At 34.9% G+C, this 23,037-nt stretch overlaps 1 protein-coding gene across 1 annotated transcript in view; it reads left to right on the forward strand.

The window, feature by feature from the left end:
• LOC106870263 (WD repeat and coiled-coil-containing protein) overlaps window positions 1-23,037 on the forward strand; it is an 88,405-nt gene that overhangs the window by 48,350 nt on the left and 17,018 nt on the right. Inside the window, exons 4-11 of the mRNA XM_014916280.2 lie at window positions 491-605; window positions 1,039-1,111; window positions 3,528-3,595; window positions 9,046-9,158; window positions 15,785-15,882; window positions 17,217-17,339; window positions 19,321-19,419; window positions 20,257-20,446. Of these exons, the coding sequence (XP_014771766.1) occupies window positions 491-605; window positions 1,039-1,111; window positions 3,528-3,595; window positions 9,046-9,158; window positions 15,785-15,882; window positions 17,217-17,339; window positions 19,321-19,419; window positions 20,257-20,446 (879 nt within the window). The remainder of the gene's footprint in view (window positions 1-490; window positions 606-1,038; window positions 1,112-3,527; window positions 3,596-9,045; window positions 9,159-15,784; window positions 15,883-17,216; window positions 17,340-19,320; window positions 19,420-20,256; window positions 20,447-23,037) is intronic.

Consider the following 23,037-nt stretch of genomic DNA (forward strand, 5'->3'; position numbering starts at 1 on the left):
ATATATATATATATATATATATATACACACACATACTTGATCAAATCTTATGACCTGTAGATACACAACAATAACAACAACCATCTTATTATGTAGGTTAGCCTTTCTTAGATTGTTTTAGATAGATTATTTGCTATTCACCCTCTTGGTCATACTGCACTGAATGAAGAGATACAGCATAAAGTAGTGAGGGCCTTTTACTCTTACAGTGCAGAAGGCACCACAAGCAGTGTTGGTGCCATGTTAAAATGCACCTAGTATACTGTGTAAAGTGGTTGGTGATAGGAAGGGCATCTAACTGTAGCAACCAAGTCCAAAAGGTAACGTGCAAGTAAGATATGGTTTACCATCCCATCTAATACAGAAGTAACTACAAGTAAAAATTGACTTGGACCACAATAACTTGTCTCTGTAACAAATCAAAGTTTAATGTTTTTGTTCTGTTGCTGGCTGACTTACCTTAACATTTCTTTCCTTTGGTCTCATTTAGGTTGCTTATGGAACCCTCACCGAGAACTTCTGTGCATCCTCAGTCGAGAACAAATTCGTTTTTTCTACAGACATGGGAAGATTCGTGGTGTATACTCCATTCCACCTTTAGAGAGGTAAATACATTTTAAATTATGTTTTTGTACTGTTGTAGTTCCAAACTAACTCCTCACTTTGCCCTAATTTTTCTAGTACAATCATATCAAAGCACTATCTCATTCAACTATCTATCTACTTAATTGCCCATATACCTATCTATTCATCTACTCATCTATCGGTCTATCCATGTTAGTGTTATAGATGCTATTAGTCCTGAATCAAAGACATTCCAACTCTGGCCATCCCATCTTTTTTCCAGCCATAATGCATGTAGGACTACATTATTCTGTGTCTTTATCTTTTTGGATAGTAGGGTGAGAGTTGAAAGAATCTAGCTGTTATTTCTAGTAAGTTCAGCAACCAAATAGATCCCTATTGGATCATTGTAGTTGTTAAGAATGATGTACAGTTTTTCAAAATTACTGATTTTTCTTCAATCTCTTTTAACAGTGGCAAAATCAGTTGTGGTGCCTGGTCTGAAGATGGTTTAAAGCTGGTTGTTTGCGTTGGTTCTGCTATTTTGGTAAGTCTATGTTTCATACTACCTATCTTGTTCAAATTGTTACATATAATATTATCTAGTTCGTTTTCATCACCAGATCTGTACTGTATTATCTGTGTTGTTTGCAAAGACATTTAATTCTTAATAACTCAGTTTACCTAATAATTAATTAATAGAACTTACTTTAGCAAATACTGCTGTAACAATGTGCAGTGCAATTGAGGAATTTCTTCCCCTCCATCAACCTTTTTAGATGTAAACTTTTTTTTTTGTCTTTGGTCAGTAAATGTTATTTCCTATTTGACTTCTATTCCCTTCAAACTTTGCTTTTGTAACCTGGGCATCAGTGTTTTGAAACTGACCTATTTTCCATTATATTTCAGACAGATTCAGCACTGAGTTGCTGAAACAGAAATATTGTTATAGAAAATATTCCACTCAATACTACAATACCACAGATTTGCTTTGTCAGTTGCTTAACCTTAACAACTTGAGCAGGTCCCTTAGTAGCTGACAATATGTGCATCTCTGATCATAAGTAGGAGTAGTGAGGGAGCATCATAGTCATGTATTGAGAGAGATTCTTTGGGGTTTGACTAAATGTAACAAAAGCAAAGTTTGAAAGAAATATTAGCCATTTTTCATACTTTCTAGGAGTAAGCAAATAGGAAATAACAGTTGCTTCTCAAAAACAAAAATCATGTTACACAGTGCAATGGTTTCAAATTTAGGGTGGGAGTTAAGTCAATTAAATCAATCCCAGTATTTGACTGTTCCTTTATGTTATCAACCCCAAATAGATGAAAGGTAAAGATGCATGCATGGCTGTCTGGTTAAGGAGCTCACTTTGTAACCACATTATTTCTGGTTCAGTCCCATTGCACAGCGAGGATCTTCTATTAAAGCTTTGGACCAACGAATGCCTTGTGAGTAAATTTGGTCGACAGAAATGGTGTGGAAGCCAGATGTATTTATGCATGTGTGTTTTTGTGTTTGTCTTTCAGCACTGTTTTGACAATCAATATTGGTTTGTTTAAGTCCTTTTGACTTAGCAGTTCAGCAAAAGAGATAGATAAAATAAGTATCAAACCTAAAGTACTGGGCTCAGTTTGTTCAACTAAACTCAAAGTGGTACCCCAGCATGGGTACAGTCCAATGACTGAAACAAGTAAAAGATAAAAGACAAAATAATAAGTCTGTTATTGTAAAGCCTCAGCTTCACTAAAAATTTCACTTCCATTTATATTTCTCTTTGAAAATCTATATATAAACAAATTTTCAACTATATACCATGTCCATTTTCACATTCCCTATTACTTGCTTTCTGTCAGCAACACAAGAATTCTTAACCCAACTTCCTTCTAGATCCATCCTCTCTTAGTAGGTACTACTGACTATGTATTGTTACTTTGAATTATGATTATGTAATGGGAATGACATTATATGGACTATTCTCTAAAATTGACTATCAGTGGATCTGAAAAAAAGAAATGAGATAAAAGTAGTTTTTACTGTATTCAGCAAGCAAAATATAATGTTCTGAAGTGTTTTGTTTACATTTAGCCTACCTTCATGACTAATATTTTTATAGTGACAGTTGTCTTATTTATTCATTCTTTGAAAATGTCTTAATCTTGTAATTCAAGTCAAAAGTTTCAAACCAGTCACTGTGTTTAAAAACAAAAACAAAAACGGGTTAGATTACACACACACATAAGATTTCAAGAACAAAAAAAAAAAGTCAGAGTAAATAATTTTATACTGTAAAGAAGAAACAAAGGACAATTTAATAGTTTGGATGATGTTCTTTGTTAAGAAAAAGGAGAAAAGAAAGAAAAGAAACAAATGTTCTATAATGTTTCTACAAGGGACATGGCTTATGCTATCATTATCACTCTGATACAGATAATATCTCTAGGCTTCTTGGGCAAGTGCCTTCTACAAAAGCCTTGGGACTGACCAAAGCCTTTTGAGTGGATTTGGTAGACAGAAACTGAAAGCTCGTCGTATGTGTGAATGTGTTTGTTTGTCTCCCACTACTGCTTGACAACCAGTGTTGGTGTGTTTACATCCCCATAACTTAGCAGTTCTGCAAAAGAGAATGATAGCATAAGTACCAGGCTTTAAAAAAATAAGTACTCGGGTCAGTCATTTGACTGAAAGTTCTTCAAGGCAATGCCCCGGCATGGCCACAGTCTAATGCCTGAAACCAGCAAAAGAAAGAAAATACATTCTTAATCTGTTTTTGAAGTAAAGATAGAATTTTTTTTTTTTTATACGTACCTTTATTATGATAGAATTGTTTTGACAAAGAGAATTAACAACACTTTGCCCTATTAGTACAGAAAATGTCATTGAAAATACAATGTTAAATTCATCTTAAGAATGAATTGATGTAGTCATTTTCTTGCTATTATTTTATTTGTTTATTTTTCAGATCTACAACTGGAGGTCAATAGATGGTGTTATTAGTGAATTCGACACAAATGTATGGAAAATTCCAGAGTAAGTATCTTAAAGTGTAAAGAGGGTAGGAAGAGGGAGATGCAGTGAGGATGTTGAGAAGGGAGGAACCTGGTACATCAGATGACCAGTGTTAGAAGTAGGACATGACTTATTAGGCATGGCAGGTCACTTTGCAACCATGTGGTTTTGGGTTCAATCCTATTGAGTGGCACCTGGAGCAACTCTCTTCTGTTATAGCTCCAGTCTGACCAGTACCTTATGAGTGAATTTGGTAAACAGAGACTGTGAGGAAACCCATTATATATGCACATATACACACACACATATATATATAAAAAATTTGCCCTGTTTATAATTATACCATGTTACATATATATATATATATATATATATATATATATATATATATATATATATATATATATATATATATATAATATATATACACACACACATACACACATATATACATATATCATCATTTAACATCCGCTTTCCATGCTGGCATGGGTTGGACGGTTTGACTGGGGCTGGCAAGCCAGAAGGCTGCACCAGGCTCCAATCTGATCTGGCAAAGTTTCTACAGCTGGATGTCCTTCCTAATGCCAACCACTCCGAGAGTGTAGTGGGTGCTTTTTACGTGCCACCGGCATGAGGGCCAGTCAGGCGGTACTGGCGTCGAACACACTTGAATGGTGCCTTTTACGTGCCACCTGCACAGGACCAGTCAGGCAGCACTGGCATCAACCACATTGAAATGGTGCTTTTTACGTGCTACTGGCATGGATACCAATCAGGCAGTATTGACATCGGCCACAACAATGACTTCACTTGACTCAACAGATCTTCGCAAGTGCAGTTTATTGCCCAGTGATTGAAAGCTACTCTTAAATGGGCTGATTATGCTGCAAGACATAGGCCATGGGCTATGGTCTCACTTGGCTTGTCAGGTCTTCTCAAGCACAGCATATCTCCAAAGGTCTCGGTCACTTGTTACCGCCTCAGTGAGGCCCAACGTTCAAAGGTTGTGCTTCACCATCTCATCCCAGGTCTTCCTGGGTCTACCTCTTCCACAGGTCTTGTGAGGCAATCCTCAAACTTGCCTATGTGGTTTGGAGCATCCGGTGGGCCATATGTATTGCATATGACTATATTGTGTTGTCTTATGTATACAATTAGAGTGTCACATACTGAATTTGAGTATGACAGTAAGACCTGGGGCATGAGGTCATCACAGATGTATACAGCACTTCCACTATGGTTCCTTTCCCTTCTGTCTGTTCGCAGTATGGCATATTTTGGTACGTGTACTTCTGCATCCTCTATAACAGGGCCGAGGTGAGTTTCCACGAGTGCTATGCATAGGGCTTGATTGCATGTAGCTAGGTCTCTCATGAAAGAAATTTTGCTTTTATTATGATGCAACAGGCCCCTAATAGTTAGTAAAAATATTGGCATGGTGACTGTGCAGGCCACAGAGGTGGTCTTGCGCAGTGGTGGGCAAAGTTCCTTGTTTGCGCTTGATGTAGTTATATATTATATGCATAAATGTCAAACAAGAATGAGTGCTCAATACCGCATTGGTGGATAAAATTTCTTTATTTGTGTATTAAGGCTACCATTGGTTTCATGTTAAAAACATCTTAATGTCTTAACATGAAACCAGTGGTAGACTTCATACACAAATATATATAGGCATAGGAGTGGCTGTGTGTTAAGAACTTTACTTCCCAATCACATGGTTTCAGCATCAATCCACTGCATAGCACCTTCAGCAAATGTCTTCTATTATAGCCCCAGATTGACCAAAACCTTGTGAGTGGATTTGACAAACAGAAACTGAAAGAAGCCCATCATATAAATACTCTTATACTTGTTTCAGTCATTTGACTGCGGCCATGCTGGAGCACCGCCTTTAGTCAAGCAAGTCGACCCCAGGACTTACTCTTTGTAAGCCTAATACTTATTCTATCAGTCTCTTTTTGCCGAACTGCTAAGTTATGGGGATGTAAACACACCAACATCAGTTGTCAAGCGATGTTGGGGGGGGACAAACACAGACACACAAACATATACACACACACATACATATATATATATATATACGACAGGCTTCTTTCAGTTTCCGTCTACCAAATCCACTCACAAGGCTTTGGTCAACCCGAGGCTATAGTAGAAGACACTTGCCCAAGGTGCCACGCAGTGGGACTGAACCCAGAACCATGTGATTGGTAAGCAAGCTACTTACCACACAGCCACTCCTACGCCTATATATATATATGTATATTTAGAAGTCACAATATTTAAAGAAAGATTTTTTTTTTTAAGTTGTTAAATATTTTTTTAATTATTCAAAAAACAGAATATCACAAGCCTTTAGGGAAACATTTTCATATAGTGTGTGTTTTGTGTGTAAGCACTTTCATTGTTCAACTTTAGAAATACACATGAATATGCATACACACAAAATATACACTGTATGCAGACTTCTTCCCCAAAAGTTTGTGACATTCTGGCTTTTAGATAATTTTTTTAAATAGTTAATAACTTTGATTATAAGTTTATTCAATTATTGTCAATTTGGGACTAAACAACACCCTCTCCTTTTCAGAGATATGCTTATGTAATATAATAGTATTATCTATTAACCTATATTAAAAATTCCTACCCAGAACATACAAGCTAATGAAATAATCCTCATTTGTACTGAATAATGCCCCAGGATTGCTTGCAGCAGTACACTGAGCAGCTGCACTATTGTATCTTTTTATAGCTAAGCAGTTAACTGAGTCATTAAGCATTATATATCTCTATAGAATATCTCAGCTTGTCTAATTTAAATTCAAAATATTAAATGCAAAGTTTAATTCCCTTTATGAATCATGATCTGAAAGTCAGATCTGTAAAGTAAATATTTACTTTATACTGTTATTTTATATTGCACATCCTAACTTCCGTAACACCTCCCTCTTTGGGATTTAGTTAAACTGATTCACAAAATCTGCATTTTTTTAAAAGGAAGTAAAAAAATCTGAAAATCAGCTATATTAATGTAGTTTTCCACTCTTATTGCTTTGAAGACATGATGTTGTGAAGAAAAAATTGGAAGAAAAAGTTACAGAGGTTTAAAAATCGAAAAAACTGTATTTTTAGCCAATAGCAAGACAGAAATTTTCTGTTTAGTGGTGTCAACTTTAAGGTTGTACCCTTGTGAAATTTATAGTTTAGCGTCTGTGAAGTGACCGTTCATTGTAGGTTTCTAAATAAACGGAAATACCTAATAAAATCAACATGTATCATCTTACTGTTTCTTTTGTCTCTTCATTGATTTCTATAGTGTTTTGTATGTTTTTATTAATTTGTTATATTAATATATTTGTCTGCATATGTTTACTTTATGCTATTTCAGTATTATGTATACCTGTTATGTATGTGTGCATCATTAATATATAAGTGCATGTGGATGTATGTATTCATATATAAGTTTATATGTTCATTTATGCATTCGTGTGTGTGTGTGTGTGAAAAGGAGACGTCTCTCTCCAAAATTCCAAAGTTGAGTAATGTTTTTATGCTTGGACTTGTAAATTACGATAAGAATAACACTGGTCAATAAAGAATTTGTCCCAAGAAAAAGAATACCTGTATCCTTTACGTTTTTGCATGCAGAATCCAAAAATAATGTCAAATTATCTGTATCACCCACAGTTTCTCTGTTCCACGATATCCCCCTCAGTTCTTGTTACGTGGGCTAAATTTCAGTTAGGCTGTTGAAATGTGAAGCTAACAGTTTGAGAAACACTCCTAATTTAAATGTTTATGAATAGAATTAACCTAATGAAATCATAAATCCAGCTATCTGAGTCAATGTGTCCCTGAAGCTTAGCAATACCGAGTCGATGAGTCACCGATGCTTTGTCAGTACTGTGCTTGAAGTGTAGGTGTGCAGTTGTGTACTAAGTTCACATATTCCATTCACTTTCATGATGCCAAAAAACTGTATAAACATTGCAAACAACTTTTGCTATATTTGTGGTGACTTAAGATTCAAGTCACAAAGGCAGCGTTTCATGCTATTGATAAAAAGTGCTATGTGCATTATTTTGATTGCAAAGTGGGTGACCAGGATAAAAGCTGGGCCAGGTGAAATGAATCTCGTGGTGTGAAGAATCAACACAGAACGTGCAGCACAAACGCAGGTGAAGTGAAACACAACACAGCATGCAGTTGTCATAGTAACAAGCTGTTAATGCCTTGCTGTCTGTTGATTGGCTAAAATTACCCAAATTTCCTAACTTTAATTCCAAATAACATCAAAGTAATTGGTTGATCATAATCAAAATTCAGAGTTGCATCGATACACCAAAATTGAAAGCAATCTGAGCAAAATTAAAGGGGGCTGATTTTGTGAATCAGTTTAACTAGATTCTCTCTTTGCTTCAGGAAATGTGATTATCTTTTGTTAAAGGTTACTGACAGATTTTATACCTTTTTAAAAAATTTTTGTTTTTTTCTTTTTGATAGTGCATATTAGAATTTAGAGTACTGAAGATAACCAACGATGATTAACTACCTTGCCTTGGAAGCCTTTTATTATAGTAATATAAGTAAATAAGTAGCAAGTATTGATGGAATTGACTTACTGTACCTTTCAAAATGCCTAATAAAAAATTATTAGTATTTATTTGGCTTTTAGCTAACAAGGTTTCCACTGTGTATTTCTAACCTTCTCAGTGGCAATCCACCTATGCTGCTCATGGCATCCACCAGAGACCATATTAAAGTGATTATACTTAGATTAAAATCAATATTGAAATTACATTATTGCTGGAATGAAAACATAAGATTTCCATCAGTAAATACATCATCATCATCATCATCGTTTAACGTCCGCTTTCCATGCTAGCATGGGTTGGACGATTTGACTGAGGACTGGTGAAACCAGATGGCTACACTAGGCTCCAATCTGATTTGGCAGAGTTTCTACAGCTCGATGCCCCTCCTAACGCCAACCACTCAGAGAGTGTAGTGAGTGCTTTTACATGCCACTGGCACGAAGGCCAGTCAGGTGGTACTGGCAACAGCCACGCTCAAAATGGTGTATTTTATGTGCCACCCGCACAAGAGCCAGTCCAGGGGCACTGGCAACGATCTCACTCGAAAATCCTTACACATGTCACGGGCACATTAGTCTTATTAAGTTATGCTCCATTAAATAAGATACATTTATTTTACTACATTACTTCTCACTTTTGATTGCTTTGAAAATAAATTAATATACATTAAACATATCTTATGTGTTTCGTATATATCAATTTATTCTTGTTAGAAATATAGCTGTAAAAAATCTAAGTGACTTCACAATAATGGCTAGAATTTCTCAGCTAAAATCTATTGTCTACAATGTCAAAACCTTAATGATAATCTCACATTATTTGCTCAATTCATGTTATGTCTTAATTGTATTCTCTTTCAATATTTGTTTCTAGACTGAAAGGCACTGTAACTGCTATAACATCTATGCAAGAAAACCTATTTGCTTGTGCTGCTGAAGTGCCATTAGAATCTCTGTGTAAAACAAAAGACATGTTTGTGGTTCCAGGTAAGTATTTTACATTATAAGCCATCATGATTCTCATTATCAATCTAATATACAATTTTCCTCACTAACATGACCTAGGCAGATTTTCAAGGTCCTACATTTGTCATAAGTTGAACCTGACTTTGTAAACTCCATTACTTTATTTTAATTACAGGATAGGAGCATTAAGTAGTGATGTGTATAACTGCAATGTTATGGCCAATTCAAATATGCTAACAGCACATTCAAACTCATAAACAAGCCATTCACTGTCATGGAGAAAATTTCTCACTGTAGACAAATGGTATAAATACACCTAAATCAGCTCACAGCACCATCTATCCAGACTGTGAAATGCGAACATTTCAGACTGGTTATCTCCTCTTCAGTCACAGAAACCGGATGGAGGTGCTGCAAGCTGATAAGAGACACAATCTCTCTTACGCTAATCCAGTTATCATATGTCAGCTGGTGTATTTATACCATTTGTCTACAAGGAGAAATTTTCTCCATGACAAAACATAGTGAATAGCTTGTTTGAGTTTGAATGTGCCACTGGCATATTCGAACTGATAATAACATTGCACTTTATTTTAAGTATACTATCAACTAAGAGCACATTTTTACTCACAAATACACAAACACATATTGTCCAATTACAGTACATAAAATTCCCAACTCAGTTGTCTCTCTTCTATCATACCTAGGTCATTCATTCATTGTCTCAGTTTATATGATATTTCTCAAATTCACATTACAAAACATTAATTTTGCACAACTAGCTATATTCTCACTCTTAGGTTTCTGTTAATAATGTGTTTGGATATTTGAAGTGGTTTTATAATACTCTCCTATAACTACAATTTGAGTAAATTTTGATTTCTGACAAAGGCACAAGGTCACAAATTTTAGGGAATGATGGGTATAGTTGATTAAATTGACCCCCATACATGGCTAGTATTGTGTCATGATTTACAACTATATAGCTAAGAATTCTTCTTAACTGAGGAGTTATTATAAACACTGTCAGTCATTCCTATACTTGCTGTTTTCTATAAAGACACAGCAGACTATGAGCATTATGGCTGTGAACTTAGGATGTTGGGCTATTGACCAAATACTCATGTATTCAAATCTTACAAGTGTTATTGTTTTAGAGAGGGACTTATTCCCATTATTAGGCTAGTGTACCAGACTAGATAAAGGAAAACAGAATCCACTCCTATTTAGCTGTTTTATTCAGAAGCCAGGCAGCACTCATGACCTTTGTGACTTCTTGGCAGGGGTGGAGTTCACTCTTTGTGCTACATCTTCATGGGTCAAGGCACAAAAAGTGAACTGCACAAAAAGTACCCCATTGTCAGGTGTTGATTTGAAAAGGGATCACCTTTTCAAAGTCTGCCATGTCTGGTGTCTAGCTATGAAATCAATGGCTTCAACTGGTACATATCATCCCACACAAGCAAAAACTGGGATGGGGTGGGGATAGATGTCAACTTGAGGCCTGATCTAATGACAACACTTGATTTTCTGATAAATTCAATAATTATTTGAAGATATACTTTTAATTTTATGGACAGTGACTTCAAAGTTTTGCTAGTCATCAGCAGACTGCCTAAAGATAAAAAGTATCAAATTTGTATTCAAGTCAATCTTTATACAATATTCAGCAGGCATTGAACTTTAAAAATGTGTCTTTATTCTTTTAGCCCTTATATTTTCTGAAATATTTCATCTGGAGTTTTTAAGAGCCAAATTGATCTTATTTTTAATACTGACACTTCACTAGACACAGGCATGGCTCTGTGGTAAGAAGTTTGGTTCACAACTTCATGATTCTGGGTTCAAAGTGTAACACTCTTGGGCAAGTATCTTCTAAAGCCCCAGGCCAACCAAAGCCTTGTGAGTGGATTTGATAGATGGAAACTGAAAAAAGCCCATTGTGTGTGTGTGTATGTATACATGTGTGTGTGTGTGTTTGTCCCCACCATTGCTTGACAACTTGTGTTGGTTTGTTTCCATCCTTGTGATTTAGTGGCTCAGCAAAAGCAACTTACAGTATAAGTACCAGTCTTATAAAAATAGTAATGGGGTCGAGTTGTTCAACTACAAACCTTTCAAGGTGGTACCACAGCATAGTTGCAGTCTAATGACTGAAACTTAAAAAATAAAAGATTTACTATTAATATAAAAACATCACATACTTTAAGTAATAAATGGTACCCTAACAGTTACAATGATGAGGGTTTCAGTTGAAATTAACATACAAGTCGCTGAGCACTCCACAGACATGCACACCATTAATGTAGTTTACAGGGTGATTCAGCATGACACAGAATGTGACAAGGCCAGCCCTTTGAATTGCAGGTACAACCCATATTTGCTAACTGAGTGGATTGGAGCAACATGAAATAAAGTGTCTTGCTCAAGGACGCAACACACCACCAGGAATTGAACTCACAACCTTGCGAACGTGAGTTGATTACCCTAACCACTAATCCATGCTCAGATAAAGAGAAATAATATTAAGCGCAGGAGTGGCTGTGTGGTAAGTAGCTTGCTTACCAACCACACGGTTCTGGGTTCATTCCCACTGCATGGCACCTTGGGCAAGTGTCTTATACTATAGCCTCAGGCCGACCAAAGCCTTGTGTGTGGATTTGGTAGACGGAAACTGAAAGAAGCCCGCCGTATATATGTTTGTGTGTCTGTGTTTGTCCCCCCAACATCGCTTGACAACCGATGGTGGTGTGTTTACGTCCCCGTAACTTAGCGGTTCGGCAAAAGAGACCGATAGAATAAGTACTAGGCTTCCAAAGAATAAGTCCTGGGGTCGATTTGCTCGACTAAAGGCAGTGCCCCAGTATGGCCGCAGTCAAATGACTGAAACAAGTAAAAGAGTATCAGGTGCAAGGGAGTTAACAAATATTGCCTTGATATCTCTGTAAGCATAGAAGGTGAGAAACATCTGAAAAAAAAAAATGACATGTCCAAAGAAGTAGCAGGTATTAAGATAATTTCTGTAGCTAGATTTTCAACTACTTCATTACATGAACTGTGATCATTGTCAAATTGAAGAAATTGAATTTTATTATAAGAACTATCATTAACCTCATCTATTTGTCATAGATTTTGTTATATATTGTATCACTCTTAAAAAAGAATTATTATATCTGAGCCTGACTCCAAAACTATTGCTTATTGCAATTTGAGTTATTGAAATAAACTTGTAAAGTTGGATGCTCTTATTATACCATGGAACAGGAATGATGTAGATATCAGTTACTCTGTCTCATATATATATATATATCTTTTATCTTTTTCATTCATCAGACTGCAGCCATGCCTTGAAATGTTTTAGCTGAATAAATCAACTCCAGTACTTTTTTTTTGTTATGCCTGGTATTTATTCAAACCATCTCTTGCCAAACCGCTAAGTTGCAGGAATGTATTGTCAAGCTGTGGTGGGAGACAAACACAGACACAAACATACATACATACACACACACACACACACACACAATGGGCTTCTTTCAGTTTTTGTCAATCAAATCCACTCACAAGACTTTGGTCAATCCTAGGGTATAGTGGGACTGAACCCCAAACTATGTGGTTCTCTCTCTCTCTCTCTCTCTCTCTCTCTCTCTCTCTCTCTCTCTCTGTATATATATATGTATGTATCTATCTATACACACACACACATCATCATCATCATCATTTAACATCCCCTTTTCCAAGCTGGCATGGGTTGAATGGTTTGACAAGAACAGATGAGCCAGATGATGATGATTTTATATATATACTAGACTACCCATGATCCAATCGTTCAAGGTACCTGTGGTCCGATTCATGCAAAACTGGTTTTATTCCATTTGTATTCATATTTCAATGATACCTTGTGTTCACAGTAAAGGGCAATAACTCCAGGTTTCACTGCTTAAATTTGTGGAAACAAACCCCCCAAAAATGCACATCTCTGGAATCCATGGTCCGATTTATACAAAACTTGTTTTATCCTGCTTGTATTCACATTTCAGGGATATCTTACTCTCAGAGTGTTTTCTCATTATGCGCTGGTTTGGCTGTATTAAATTACACAAGCAAGCAATCACAGACTTTTAGTATTATATAGATATCTATAATAATAAATGCAAAAGTGAATGTCTGTGTCATACTTTTTCAACTTTACTCCTCCGACCCCCTTCTCTCACTATTCAGTAGCACTTCTACTATTCCTCATGCTTTACCCCTCTCTCCTCTCACTATTCAATTACACTTCTACTATTCCTCATGCTTTACCCCTTTCTTACTATTCAATGACACTTCTAGCTGTATCAAGTAATTTAACCATAACACGTGTTTCATAATATTTAAACTGAAATATGTATTGAACCCACTCTCTCATACAATATTACTTCTCATAACTCTCTACCATAAAAATGTTGGAAACTTAGTATTTTTTCAGATATTGATAAAATTTGTTGGACCTATTTGTATGCCATCGGCCATCAGAGCTATGGAAACTTAATGCATTCCAACTGCATGAAAATAGATTTGACTAATTTTATTATTACCTTAAAAAATACTAATTCTACTCTCTAAAAAAAGTTTTTTTCTTAATCCTAACATTTTGGAAAAAATATTTCTCTAGGTGCAGGAGTGTCTGTGTGGTAAGTAGCTTGCTTACCAACCACATGGTTCCAGGTTCAGTTCCACTGCATGGCACCATGGGCAAGTGTCTTCTACTATAGCTTTGGGCCGACCAAAGCCTTGTGAGTGGATTTGGTAGACAGAAACTGAAAGAAGCCCGTCATATATATGTGTGTGTATATATATATATATATATATATGTGTGTGTGTATGTATGTATGTGCATGTGTATATGTTTGTGTGTCTGTGTTTGTCCCCCCAACATCACTTGACAACCGTTGCTGGTATGTTTACGTCCCCGTAACTTAGCGGTTCGGCAAAATAGACCAATAAAATAAGTACTAGGATTACAAAGAATAAGTCCTGGGGTCGATTTGCTCAACTAAAGGCGGTGCTCCAGCATGGCCACAGTCAAATGACTGAAACAAGTAAAAGAGTAAATATTATAACTATTTCCAAAAGTAATTTCCAAAATAAACATTTTGAAAAATTCTGACACATGCTTCATAATGTTCAGAACTGAAACCCATATTGAACTCACTCTCTCATGCAGTATTACCTCTCATAACTCTCTACCATAAAAATGTTCGAAGCTTAGTATTTTTTTCAGATATTAATAAAATTTGTCAGACCTATTTTCATGCCACCAGAGTTATAGATACTTAGTGCACTTCGACTGCATGAAAATAGATTCAACTAATTTTATTATTACCTTAAAAAATACTAAAAATACTAAATTTCAAACATATTTATTGTCAAATACATTTAGAGCAATTCCAAACCATAAAAATCGCACTTTAAAATATTGTTTAGCAACAGTGATGTAATTTTCCTTCAAACTACAAACAGGAGTTTATATACGTACCAGCTACTACAGATAATTGTTTGTATGAAAAGTAAGACCCTACATACATCAAATTGTCTTTAAATTAAGTGGTGGCAGAAGAATTATCGTTGAATTTTTAGAAGGTAAGTTTATTGTTGCCCACAGCCAGCTATAGGGAATGGAAACAAGCTATTTGTACTGAACCTGCACAGGAAAACAAAAAATGTTGTTTATCATACAGCATTGCCATAAGTTCCAAATCAACAAATTATATCATTGTTTTGATGAAAATTGTTCATTGCTTGAAATAAAATTCAAGTTCAATAAAATTTAATTTAAATGCATGAAGTGTCATTGTTGGGCCCAAGGCCCACTGAAGTGCCCTTTACAGGGGCTAGCTTTTAAGCCAGTATATAATATATGTATAATACATATAATCATCATTATCATTTAACATCCACTTTTCCATGCTCACATGAGTTAGATGGGATTTTGTTAAAGCAAATTTTGTGCAGCCAGATGCCCTTCTTGTTGCCAACCTCCACTTGTGTCCAAGCTTTCATGTATTCAGATAAGTTTGCATGTTGTGAGAGAAAAGAAGAATTTGACATTTTGGAATTAACTCTTTGTCAGAGAGAGATGGAACAAATTAATTTCATTCCCAAACTATCAGATTCCTTTTCTTCTTGCCGCATACAAATTTCTCAAACACCTGAACCACACAATACGATTTTTTACCAACAGAGGCTATCACCTTTTTACCCTGTTTTTTTTTTTTTAATTTACTTAATATTCATTTTGTTTGTTTTTTTATGTTTGCATGGTTGGATGGTCATTATTGAGGAATTTTGCTCTTATCTGCTTTACCCGAAGAAATTTCATTTTATTCCACTTCTCTTCAAAAGTACAGAGCCACAGGATGATTCATAATATATTACTATCTACCATATGTATATATATTCTACATTTGTGTTTGATAAGCATATGATTGGCATAAACAGATTTGTAGTTTGATACAGGAATAGTATATTTTATGTTCAATGAAAAAAGAAAAGAAAAAATGCCTTATGGTCTATACTGTTGGTTTAATTAAATATTATATTGTATCAATCAAAAACGTAATGTACGAGTTTAATAATAAAAATCATTTTTGCCTTTCTTTCCATTTCAGAACCAAACAAAGTAAATTCATACAGCAATGACAATGAGAAACAAATGCTTGAAACAACCAATCTAAACAAATTAATGAATCTCAAAAGAAGTTCTGAAGTAAACAATATAATTACATTACATATTTCTAAAATATAAAAACATATTTATCATCATAAAAGGCTTAGTATGAGACTATCATTCAATGTGTTGTTGTTGCTATTATTATTATGAAGATGGTGAGATGGCAGAATTGTTAGCTTGCCAGATAAAATGTCTAGCAGCATTTCACCCATCTTTATGATCTGAGTTCAAATTCCGCCAAGATTGACTTTGCTTTTCATCCTTTCAGGGTTGATAAAATGAATACCAGTTGAGCACTGGGGTCAATGTAATCAACTTATTCCCTCCCCTGAAACTGCTGGCCTTGTGCCAAAATTTGAAATTATCATTATTATTATTATTATTACTACTACTACTACTTAGGCAGTGAGCTGGCAGAATCATTAGCATGCCAGGCAAGATGCTCAGCGGCATTTTGTCCATCTTTATGTTCTTAGTTCAGATTCTGCCATGGTCGACTTTGCCTTTCATCCTTTCAGGATCAACGAATAAGTTCTAGTTATGCACTGGGATCGATGCAATTGACTAGCCCTCTCCCCAAAAATTTCAGGCCTTGTGCCTAGTAGAAGTATCATACCAAACTGACCAGGACTTGTATGTTTTTAAGAAGTTTCTCTGAGATAAAGTATTACAGCTATTGCCATTCTGCATGATAAATGTTATATTCATCAGTATTTTTTAAACTAATGCTATTTCAAATGCATATACTGAATTAATTTTAGCTTAACTAGCTTTTGCCAAATCAGTGAATGTTTTGTTTTCTGATTTCTTTATTTATTAGAATGAATATTTCAACTTAGCTCAGAATGTCCAAGGGTGTTTTGTCACTGAGGAAACACCATATCAATCAGATTGAAACACCATATCTGATAATCTACTGACAGTATTCTGAATGAGCTCTCTTTTTTAATACACAAATCTCTTTGAGAAGTTTCTCTGAGACAAAATATTTATTGATGCCATTCTGTGTTTCTATACAAATTATTATTTTAATCAAGTACTGATTCAACTGCATCTATTGATCTAATATATTTCATCCATGCTTGCATGGATCAGATGAGAGGATGTTGGTGCAGAGTTATCTGTGGCTGGATGTCTTTCTTGCCACCAACTTCTACATGAGGTTACGATCTCCCAAACGCACACACACACACATATAAATGAATATGTGTGTGTATAATGTGTTGTTATTTACCTCCAATTCTGTTGTATTTTAGGCAACCTCTCATATCCTTGCTTAGATTGAGATAAAATATTGCTGATATTCAATTTACAATTTCATCTTCTGTAGCTCTTTCTCTGTTATAACACCAAAATCATTACATTTGCAGTGTGATGTTGACAACCAGTCACAGCTTGTTGTAATCAGAGTGAAGGAAAATATGAAAGATCCTGAATTTCTAATCAGAACTAGTATTAAGGGAATTAATACACCTGATTTGCTTCATTTTCAGGTTTGTAGCCTTTATTTCTTTGTTTGATATCATCATTCCATTTTTGTTATACCCAGAGGCACCCAAGATGCATAACCACTGACCGCAGTAACTATTTTAAACTATGATATCAATTATTGTCATGTGTCCCTAGAGATATGCTGCAAAACACTGCTTACCCAACTGATGTCAATCACTTATTTTGCCTACTCCACTGTTGATTTGATTAAAACTAGGAACGACATTTAGCTATAAACAAATATTTTCTCAACAGATACATACTAGAATGTTACCTGTTATATGATGGGTAACATTGGAAGTATACTTATGCCACTATGGTCAATATTAGGAAATATGGCACCTGTGCAATAATTATAATTCAACTTTTATCAAATTTCTTGATATTTATTTATACAAAATAATGAAATGGATATTAATTTTCAAAAGAAAAATATTTATTACCATAAAATTAAATAACACAAATTTCTCATTTCTATAACCATCATTTACTCCCTCTCCTCCTCCTCTCTCTATGATTTTTCCTCCTTCATTGTGCATGTGTGTACAGCGTTCCTTTACCCATTGCCTAATAACTGCACTCATCCTACACTTCTTATGATAACTCTTTCCATATCTCTCTTTTACTCTCTCTGTACGATGTAAAGCTTGATTAGAAAAATCATCAAACCAACCAACCAACCAATGTTTATATTAGCTATTATTATACAGAGATCTCTAAATTATTGTAAGATTCATATTGACCAGAACTTTAAATTTTGCCTGATGGCTTATTCAACCACTTTGACCAAACAAAGCAGAACTTGAAGGGAGAGATTTAAAGCCCTAGTCAACATGAATTTTACAATAAATTTGACTCTACCTTCAGTATCAAGCTCCCTACCCATCAATAAATGTTCTGTTTTTATTCTTTAACTTACTTTAAAATAATAACCTCAATTTGACATTTATCTGTGTAAATTATCAAGAACCCTCTCATCTGTATTAGCATGGAAAACAAATAAATACAGTAAAGGAAATTGGTAAATTGGTGACAGTCAAACTGTATTATTAGCTGAAATATCAACTCATTCATTACATTCACTTTGAACTAGGTTTCACAGCCTTTTCCCCCATTCTGTCATCAGTACCATAGCTTTTTAAGTCATTGCTGTGTTGTTGTTTAGTCTCATGTCAAACTTGATTGGACAGACCTAGGGTCAAAGGCAGTCCAGACATAACCATTTCATCTTTTTTCTATATCAGGGACATTTGGAAGCTATTTCTAGTAGGTCTACTGACTGGGTAGAAGCCAAGTTCAACATCTCATTAAGTAGAATTGTAACCTGTTGTCAGTCAAGCTACCCACATATAACACACTAACACCAATGGTTTTTTACAGTTATAGAAGATTGATGAAAATCATCTCAATTATGTCATAGTTAAGAGAATGAAAACAAACAACTTATATTACACATATAACAGAGCATGTTAGTTTTATTTCTTTCCAGTCTTTTCAGTCCTCTGAATTCAAGGCCCATGTTTCACCACCATGCAAACATTGCACTTCTAACATAAGTGTCGTACAATCTGCCCTTCACTTTGAGGGAAAAGACTTGTTACCAGGAGATTGATAAAATATATTACATGTCATTCATTGCACATAATATTCAGCAAATTGACATCAATAGATGAGCTAATGAGAGAGCCTCAACATGCTAAAGTTAGCAACCAAACATGCTAAAAATAGCAACCAAATTTCCCTCTGATCACACCCTACAGTCAGGATATGATTTAAAATAGGAATGACATGTTGAATAATGTAATCCCTGATAGTCTGTTTCTGAAGAAAATAAAGATGGTCATGAAATGCCATTTGATCTTAAGTTAGCTCATTCAGAGTTGACAAAGGACTAATAAAGAAAAACAGTCATTTGTATACAAACACTGCTGATTATCATTGCCTTTGTAGAAAGAAAATCTTGTTGAATATTTTTTTTTTCAGACTTTAAAACAAGTTCTCATCATTGGAAGCAACATACAGACTTCTCTGCAGCTTTTTAATTTTGCCAAGGATTTTAAGTTAATTAAACTTGCTAATGTGGTAGGTATTGTGTTTGATTCTTTTTTTCTCTTTCTTTTTTTTGTATTGTTTAAAAGAAATATTCTTTACCAACTCCTTGATTAATTTTTCTTTTTAACAAATAAAATTGTGAAAGAGCTGTTCCTTTTATTTAGATAATTGTCTTTTATATAGGCACACAGGAAAAATCACAGAAATGTAAATTGAATTTATGATTTTTTTTCTTATTTTTTCCTTTAATGACACTGATGGTGAAACTAAATAAGAAATATCAACAGCTAGAAATCAAAACTAAGCTAGTGACTTCACTTGTGAGGTTACTCCTACATGTATCTTTATTATAATGTGATTTATTATTGAGCTGGTAGAACTGTTAATGCAGTGAAACAAAGTGTTTAGTGGCTTTTCTTCTGGCTCTTTTCAGTCTGAGTTTAAATACTGCTAATTTCAACTTTGCTTTACATCCTTTTAGAGTCAATAAAATAAAGTACCAGTCAAGTGTTGGGTTCAATATAATCAAATGACCCCATCCTCACAAAAATTTTCAGGCCTTGTGCCTATAGTAGAGAGAATTATTATTAGAGTACTGGATTGGCAGAATCATAAATATGTCAGACAAATTGACTTGTGGTATTTCCTCCGGTACCTTCTAGGTACAAGACTAACTCGATGACAAATTGCAAAAAAACATTCAGTTAAGAATCATATGTCAAAATGTATAGATTCAACATAGCCACATGTAAAAAAAAAACTGTATAAAAGTGTTAATTTAAAGTGTCCTATTGCAGAAATGTTGCTTCTTGTCTAAATTAATTGTGAATATGATAGCCTTAATTGAATTATGTCACTTCTTTGTAGGAACTTGAAACCCACAGTCGTCCAAAAGGTGTTTGTAGTCTTCCACCAGAGTTTTCCACAAACAGCAGTAACGGTAACATGTTAATCATGCTAGGTAAACGCTCAGAGACAAGCCCTTCCATTTTCTCCACCTCCACAGAATCTAAGTATGAACTGTGGTTGCAGTGCTTTTCACTGGACAACGCACAAAGTAAGTTGATTTATTATTTTATTTCTAACAGAGATGGATTAACCCTTTCATCACTATATTTCTGTTGAAATGCACTGCCTTTTTTTCAATTATTTTTTAAAATATTAAACTAATGCTGACCTCATTCATCTGGGGTTTGGAACATAAATTAACATGAAATTTTAATGGAAATTTTCAATTAGATTACTTTAAAATGTGAAATTTTTATCAGGACCAAGGGCGGTTTCAGGCAAGTTGGTATCTAAAGGGTTAAACACAAAGAAGTGTGTTTGTATCTTTCGTGTAATACAAGTGATATTGGTTGTTATTATTGAGCCCCAAGTCAACCACATTCAAGCAGAACTATGATTAAATGTCTTCCACCCATGACCATCACATTTCCATGTATATCAGTGTATCCTTTATTTAAAACAGTGTGATGTGATTTGAGTGAAATTTGACTTTAATTCAAGTAGGTTTACCAATAGTATTGAGCGGTGGTCATGATGGGTGTTTGCTTTAATAAAGATATGCTTCTGACAAACTAAGCTTGCAACATGGTATCAGTAACCAGTTGTAGCTATTTCTTTATAGTTATGCTAACTTCTATGTTTAGATCTGATTAGGAAATACACTATTTTGTCATGCTCTTTCATCTACTATATTGTACAGCTACTTAGTGACTCTCTCATGAAGTTTATGTTTCACAGATGATGTCTATTAAGATTGAAACACGTCTAGTGTTGTCTCCCATATTTGCTGAAAATATTAAAATATTTGTCATTAACCTAATATTGCCTTTTCTTTCTTTTTACATAAGCATTTCTAGCTATAGTTTTGAAGCTCTCTACATTAAAATATGTTAACTAAGATGAAACATTTGACTGTCACCCTAATATACAAGATAGATAATTTTACACACAAACTGGTAACAAGGTATCCTATAAATAATTACATGTTAAAATTATCATATGCATATTTTTTTTGTTTTCATATTCTCTTGAACCTTTTTATATTTCATTTGAAATATTAATCCTCCCACTTGTATATATTGGATCATCCCATAAATAATGCAATTTTTTCAATTGCATGAACTAAAAGTCGGACTTATACTTTGTTAGCCTAGTACTTATTCTATTGGTCTCTTTTTGCCGAACTGCTAAGTTATGGGGATGTAAACACACCAACATCAGTTGTCAAGCAATGGTGGAGGGGGGGACAGAGATACACAAACATATATATAGGATGGGCTTCTTTCAGTTTCCGTCTACCAAATCCAATCACAAGGCTATAGTAGATAATACTTGCCCAAAGTGCCATGCAGTGGGATTAAACCCAGAATCATGTGGTTGGAAGCAAGCTTCTTACCACACCTGCACCTGTATATTTGTAAATGTTTAGAACATTTTACTGCTATGTTTACATATATGTTCTTGTGCACTACTATCATTTTTCTTTTGACCCAACATATGGAAGATTAGCTGCCTCGGATCTTTGTGATTTGACGGGCAACACTTGTTTTCTTAACGAAACACTTTCAAACTTGGGACACTGGTAGAATGTGTCATACAAAACAACTTTTTCTCTTAGCCTTCTTAACAAAAAAATGTACATCGCAAGTTATTTCATGTTAAAGTTGTCGTATTTCTGTAATTTCAACCAATCACTGACGTCTATTCAGCTGAATACAGTCAGTGCTGGCCGGTCATAAAAATATTATTCCCTATGACATATTTCATCCGGTTTAATCGTAATTTATACGCATATATTGTTTATATAATAAATTACGCTGTGCGTATCTGTGTGTGTATATTTTTCCCATAACCTCACTCATAACCCTAACCCCAACCCTAACCCTAACTCTAAAACCTGAACCCTAACTCTAAAACCCGAACCCTAAACTAGAGTTTGATTTGAAGAAGATTTGGCTTCAAATTCTAGGAAATGAAGCACTTGGTGGAGGTGCATTAATAATTCTGGTAGCTCCAATAACAAGTGCAGGCAATATTCAAGTATTTTGATGGCTTTTTCCCCTTTGTTTACAAACAGTCTAGTTAATCAGAAATGTCAGAACTAACGGGGACTAATACCATATACACCGTCACAGCAGTTACTGTATTCAACTGAATAGACGTCAGTGATTAGTTGAAATTATCAAAATAAGACAATTTTTAACGTGAAATAACTTCGAATACAAATTTTATTATCTGTAGTATACCAGAAAATATACAAGTATACGAAGTTTGAAAGTGTTTCGGTACCAAAAACACTACATAAAAAAATGTTGCCCGTCAAATCACAAAGGTCCGCTGCCTCTATTTTTGCCCCACTTGTTTGATTGCTTGAGTGTATGTTCAGTTTTCTTAGAAATTATCCAATCCAGCAAGTTGACATCTTTATACCTTTGCTTACAACTCGCTACATCCACTCCTTACTTGTCTCTGAACCTCTGCTACTGTGCAACTCTCTTTTACCCCTTTCCTACACTCCACATCATATTCTTATTTCTCATCTGTCTATGGTTTTATTATGCTGCTGCTCCCCCCCCCACTTCTTGTGCTATCACTTGTCTCCCCCCCCACTTCTTGTGCTATCACTTGTCTCCCCCCCCC

The sequence above is a fragment of the Octopus bimaculoides genome, chromosome 3 (genome assembly GCF_001194135.2).
Source record: "Octopus bimaculoides isolate UCB-OBI-ISO-001 chromosome 3, ASM119413v2, whole genome shotgun sequence".
NCBI lineage: Eukaryota > Metazoa > Mollusca > Cephalopoda > Octopoda > Octopodidae > Octopus > Octopus bimaculoides.